The following is a 6,362-nucleotide window of genomic DNA, read 5'->3' as shown; positions in this document are numbered from 1 at the left end:
CAGTCACTGTCCCTGGAGGTGTTCAAGAGGAGATTGGACGTGGCACTTGGTGCCATGGTCTAGTCATGGGGTCTGTGGTGACAGGTTGGACTTGGTGATCCTCGAGGTCTCTTCCAACCTTGGAGATACTGTGATACTGTGATCTGTTGAGGTCCCTTCCAACCCCTAACCTTCTGTGATCTCTTTGCTTTTTGTTGATTAGCTTTCTGTGATTCTCTTAGCCTTATTCTCAGACAGAGACCACCCCTTCCAGAAACACTGCAAGAAAAGAATCTGCAAGAAAATGGAAGGACTAAATAAGGCCTTGAATAGCTTTATTGAAATCTGTATAAATAAACATGCGCATTTCAAATGTAAACCCAAGTGAACTCAAGTGCAGACAAAATTTTAACCTCTGTCATGCAGGAGGTTAGTTTACATTAAAAAAAGAAAAAAAAAAAAAAAAGAAGAAAAGAAAAAAAAAAAGAAAAAGAAAAAGAAAAAGAAATCCAACCAAAATTAAAATCAACCTCAAAGCAGCTTTAAAATACCAGGATGAAACACCAGTTTTAATATCAAGGTATAAAGCAAAGCCACATCCAACATACCTCATTTTATATCCTGGTCAAATGCAATTATTTTTTTTCATTTTTTTTTTTAAACCTTTTTAATGCTAACATAAATAAATAATTTACCAAAATGTGCACTCACAGAGTGAACTTTTATTTACAATACACAATTTATAACCTATTGTATTTGATTAGTTCAAGTGAAGAACATCATACTTTCCGGTTTTGTTTGTCGTCTTCTCTTTAAAATCATTTGTTTCGACAGCGGGACACAAAGCAGTTATCCAGGTAGCAGATATGTGAAGTGTGTCCCCAGACTTTTAAGAGCCCCCTCTCAAAGGCAGTATTGTATACAAATCAACAATACATTCTTCCAACTAGATCAAAGGGAAAGCAGCAAATTAAAGAACGTTCCAGATTTATGTCACACTTCTTTTGGCATCCTGGACCCCTGAACACAGTTAACTAAAGTCCAATTTGAAGTTTGTACGCCTTATATACTGTACAGGTTCTGACTTGAACATGCAATTGCCAATTCTGTTATAATGAGTTACCTTTCCAGATATGCTGTAAGGCTATGGTGAATCCCTTCAGGAACACACAAGAGCAAATTAACTGGCCCACCCTTAAAGAAATCTTGTTCATTAACCATTTAAAGGCAGGTTATGATCAAAAAACTTCTCACCTAAGCCCGACACACAGTCATTACTATGGATACAGAATACTATCAACTCTGACCCTATTACAGAGTAGTTTGCAAGCTGTCAAACTACAAAAACAAAACAAAACTGGGGAGAGAGAACTGAAGAGCACAATTTTCAACTCTGGACCGACATCAGATTCAAAGGATGCATGTCTTATAAGCAAGAGGACAGGAGTTATGTCTGCAGAGTAGATTCCCACAAGCAACAGAGGATACTTACATTGAATTGAAAAGAAACTTTTTGTTAATGCAGCATGATAATCCAGAACCTGTTCCACAGCAGCGGTAAGATGAACATAACATTCTGGATGCTCAACTATATCACAAAAGGTTAAAACACCTTTTTCAAGCTATTTCTTCTATTGTGACCGAATTATTCTTGTTGTTATTATTATTATTATTAATTTTTTAATGAAAAAGAAATAAAGAGGAATCAGGGAGAAGCAAAAAATTTGCTCTTTCAAGAAAACTACTGCTTATGGATTTATGACATTTTTTACTTGGAGCCTGTGTGACAGCCTAAGGAACATGTACATATTCATTCAGAAACTATAGCCTTGGCAGTAGTATCCTTGCAGTACTAAGAAATAAACGTCAGAAGTCCACAGATTGAACATTTCAAGTCATTAACTCACAGCCAAACCAAAAGAAAAACGTAATCCATCAGAACAGCAGCAGAAAACTTAAAAGGGGTTTATTGGTGATTTCCTATATATAACTTGTGAATACAAGACTGTAAATGCATTAGAGACAATTGCTGTTTAACTTTTTTATTTATTTGTTTTGTTTTTTGTTTTTTTGTTTTTCCACTTCAAGTACTGCACGTTAAAATGTATTAAAGATTTACATTCTGTTATCCGAAATTCCTCATCTCAGATCCGTGGGTTTTTCTTTAATTCTTAATTTGCTGGGTAATTTCACTCTTCTCAATCGGTATCCCCAGGGAGAAAGTCTCTTTTATGGCTTCTAGTTCTTCCATTAATTAGTGTGCATACAATTTTCATTTTCTAGATCATTATCGTTTTCATTGCTGTCTTCATCGCTTTCTAGTGGGATGCCTGTGGCAGCTGAAGCACCTTGTTTAGTTTCCCGGTCAAGAGGGAAAAAGCCAGTTCCACTGATTGTGTCCTGCCTCTGGTAGAAGAGCACATATGCTGCTTTGGACTGCAAAAGAGAATAGAATAGAATAGAATAGAATAGAATAGAATAGAATAGAATAGAATAGAATAGAATAGAATAGAATAGAGTAGAGTAGAGTAGAGTAGAGTAGAGTAGAGTAGAGTAGAGTAGAGTAGAGTAGAGAATAGAGAACAGAGTAGAGAATAGAGTAGAGAATATAGAATAGAATAAAGAATAGAGTAGAGAATAGAGTAGAGAATATAGAATAGAATAAACCAGGTTGGAAGAGACCTTCAAGATCATCGCGTCCAACCTATCACCCAACACCACCCAACCAACTAACCCATGCAACCAAGCACCCTGTCAAGTCTCCTCCTGAACACCTCCCCAGGCAGCCCATTCCAATGGGCAATCACTCTCTCTGTGTAAAACTTCCTCCTGACCTCCAGCCTGAACCTCCCCTGGCGCAGCCTCAGACTGTGTCCTCTTGTTCTGGTACTGGCTGCCCAGGAGAAGAGACCAGCCTCTGCCCGTCTACAACCCCCCTTCAGGTAGTTGTAGACAGCAATAAGGTCACCCCTGAGCCTCTTCTCCAGGCTAAGCAGCCCCAGCTCCCTCAGCCTCTCCTCATAGGGCTTGTGCTCCGAACCCCTCACCAACTTTGTTGCCCTTCTCTGGACTCGTTCCAGCAAGCAACCTCCTTCCTAAACTGAGGGGCCCAGAACTGGACACAGGACTCGAGGTGTGGCCTAAGCAGTGCAGTGTACAGGGGCAGAATGACCTCCCTGCTCCTGCTGGCCACACTGTTCCTGATGCAGGCCAGGATGCCATTGGCCCTCTTGGCTGCCTGGGCACACTGCAGGCTCATGTTCAGCCTACCATTGACCAGCACCCCCAGGTCCCTCTCTGCCTGGCTGCTCCCCAGCCACTCTGACCCCAGCCTGTAGCACTGCATGGGGTTGTTGTGGCCGATGTGCAGAACCCGGCACTTGGATGTGTTCAATCTCCTGCCGTTGGACACTGCCAATCTGTCCAGCCTGCCGAGGTCCCTCTGCAGAGCCTCTCTACCCTCCAGCAGATCAACTCCTGCCCCCAGCTTGGTGTCGTCCGCAAATTTACTGATGATGGACTCAATGCCCTCATCCAGATCATCAATATAGATGTTAAAGAGCACAGGGCCCAGCACAATGCAAGTTACCAAAGATATTTTTCCAAAGTCTATTTTTCATGTACAAAGCTTTCACATCGTTGCATTTTGGAGCAAACAGGTTTTGCACTGTCCTTTGAGAGAACACAAATGGCTACCTGCAAATGTACTGCAAGTGTCAGAATTTACTCTTGAATTTTAATCCCTTCCTGAAGAAAACATCATCAGCAGCCTCAGTTTTAGAAACACAAAAACTACTTGCCACTATTTGGTCCTCACATGCCGTGGACACGCTACTGTCATCAAAGTAGTACCATTTCCCATCATCCTTGTTTTTTGCAAAAGCAGTATCTAGGACAGAAAAAGTACAATGTCTAAGGACTTTGTATCTTCACAGATGTAGGCAAACAAAGATTAGCCAGCAATGTCCTCCTTCTAAAGAGGATGTATAATGACAAAGTACAGTCAAAATAAAATCCCACAGTCACTTCTCCATCTTTTTATCTTCTTTCAATGAGGTCACAGGATGTGAGGGGTTGGAAGGGACCTCTGGGGATCTTTTGAGTCCATCCCCCCAGGAACAAATCCAGATGGATCATGCAAGTCTCCAGAGAACAAGACTCCACCACCTCTCTGGGCAGCCTGTTCCAGTGCTACGTGCAACCAGCACCAGAACAAGGGGACACAGTCTCAAGCTGCGCCAGGGGAGGTTTAGACTCGAGGTGAGGAGGAAGTTCTTCACCGAGCGAGTCGTTCGTCATTGGAATGTGCTGCCCAGGGAGGTGGTGGAGTCACCGTCCCTGGAGGTGTTCAAGAGGAGATTGGACGTGGCACTTGGTGCCATGGTCTAGTCATGGGGTCTGTGTTGATAGGTTGGACTCGATGATCCTCGAGGTCATTTCCAACCTTAGTTATATTGTGATACTGTGACCCTTACAGAAAAGTTCTTCCTCATGTTGAGGCGGAACTTCCTGTGCTGTAGTTTACATCCATTGCCCCTTGTCTTATCACAGGGTGCAGGTGACACCCAGCCCTCATATTTATATACATTCCTTAGATTCCCCTCTCAGTCTTCTCCTCTCCAGACTAAACAGCTCCAGATCTCTCGGCCTCTCATAAGGCATGATGCACAACGTTGAAAAATACAGACAAGTAAAATCAAATCAACTGCAAGGGTACAAGGGTACTCTCACATTTTCTTCCCCCCCCCAGTATGCATAACTAGAAGTATAAAAGAACCTACAAATACCACTGAAAGCTCATTCTGTTCCGATTTTTGTGTTAGAATAGTTGTGAAAGCATTTCAAGGTAGTGAAAATAAACCTGTCCTTCAACCATTTAAAATGCCACTGATTCAAAGCAGTGAGGAACTGAAATAAACAGGGAAAGAAAGCTGGCCAGTGGAGCGATGATGCTTGAGGCGAACTTACAGTGCCCGCCGCCCATTCCTCCGTAGTGGTTGGAGACAGCGATCAAGTTGTAGCGGCAAGGCCCTGCATTGGGATTAATGAGGAACTCTGACATGTCCAAGTCGCTGTTTAAAAAACAGAATGAAACAACAAAAAACCACACACACAAAACCAAAACACAAAGAAAACAACCAAAAGGAGGCAATGTTAATAATATTTTAAGTATTTTCACTTCTTGGTGGACTTTCAGACCTTTATGTTCCCCACGAAACCCATACAGAACACTGACAGCACAGCTCCTTCCCTGGAAGCAGGAAGCTTAGCCTGAAGCGCTGACAGGAGTTCTTCCACATCTATCTACTAGTAACAATTTTTGCAAGTTCACACTTTCCACAGAATCACAGAATTGTCAGGGCTGGAAGGGACCTCAAGGATCATCTAGTTCCAATCCTCCTGCCACGGGCAGGGACACTTTCCACTAGATCAGATTGCCCAGAAGCAACATCCAGCCTTCCCACAAGTGTAAAAGCTTCACCTACAAGCATTTCGTCATTAGTGTTTACTAGATCCACGTGTGGAAGCTGACAACAAATCCATTTTACCCAACTGCTGAATCAATCATGTGCCTTAGTTCTGCTAGCATTTACACTTCCAGTACCAAAATATTTAGGTTTCTTACTTTACTGGAAAGTCAACCAATGTATCCAACTTGTCCCTCATGTATCTGCTGTAGGAAAAGCGCTTTAAATGAACTACCAGTACAGGGGGCAGCGACCATAAGTCTAACTTCTTAGTAGCTTGCTGATGTTCTTTGCAGTTTGGACAATACCTAAAAGAAAAAAACCCAATCAATTTTAGATAACAGCAGTCTGTCTGTATGTTAAAATACATCACCACAGAGAAAAGCAGTAAAATCACTGAAACGTTCAGGTTGGAAAAGACCTTCAGGATCACCAAGTCCAAGCCAGATCCCTACTCTACAAGGCTCACCCCTAAATCATATCCCTAAGCACCACATCCAAATGACCTTTAAACTCATCCAGGGTTGGTGACTCAGCCACCTCCCTGGGCAGCCCATTCCAATGCCTGACCACTCTTGCCATGAAAAACTTTTCCTTAATGTCCAGTCTAAACCCTACCCAGTCGCAGCTAGAGGCCGTTCCCTCTTGTTCTATCACTAATTACCTGTGAGAAGAGACCAGCACCAACCTCTCCACAATGTTCTTTCAGGTAGTTGTAGAGAGCAATGAGCTCTCCCCTCAGACTCCTCTTTTTCAAACTAAACAGCCCCAGCTCCTTCAGTCACTCTTCATGAGGTTTATTCTCCAGGCCATTCCCCAGCTTTGTTGCCCTCCTCTGCACTGGCTCCAGCACCTCCACTTCTCTCTTGTATTGAGGTGCCCCAAACTGAACATAGTACTTGAGGTGTGGCCTCA

General features: G+C 42.6%; 1 protein-coding gene across 1 annotated transcript in view; it reads right to left on the bottom strand.

The window, feature by feature from the left end:
* Positions 1-297: 297 nt before the first annotated feature.
* USP15 (ubiquitin specific peptidase 15) overlaps positions 298-6,362 on the bottom strand; it is an 82,089-nt gene continuing 76,024 nt past the window's right edge. The window contains exons 19-22 of the mRNA XM_068170398.1: positions 5,606-5,755; positions 4,948-5,051; positions 3,780-3,868; positions 298-2,415 (exon numbers count right to left, since the gene is read on the bottom strand). Of these exons, the coding sequence (XP_068026499.1) occupies positions 2,230-2,415; positions 3,780-3,868; positions 4,948-5,051; positions 5,606-5,755 (529 nt within the window). The 3' untranslated portion in view covers positions 298-2,229. The remainder of the gene's footprint in view (positions 2,416-3,779; positions 3,869-4,947; positions 5,052-5,605; positions 5,756-6,362) is intronic.

The sequence above is a fragment of the Melanerpes formicivorus genome, unplaced genomic scaffold (assembly GCF_026170545.1).
Source record: "Melanerpes formicivorus ecotype bairdi unplaced genomic scaffold, bMelFor1.0.p_v2 SCAF_3, whole genome shotgun sequence".
In the NCBI taxonomy this organism is placed as follows: Eukaryota; Metazoa; Chordata; class Aves; order Piciformes; family Picidae; genus Melanerpes; species Melanerpes formicivorus.
Note: the sequence above shows the minus strand (reverse complement) of the source record. Positions and strands in the feature narration are given on the sequence as shown.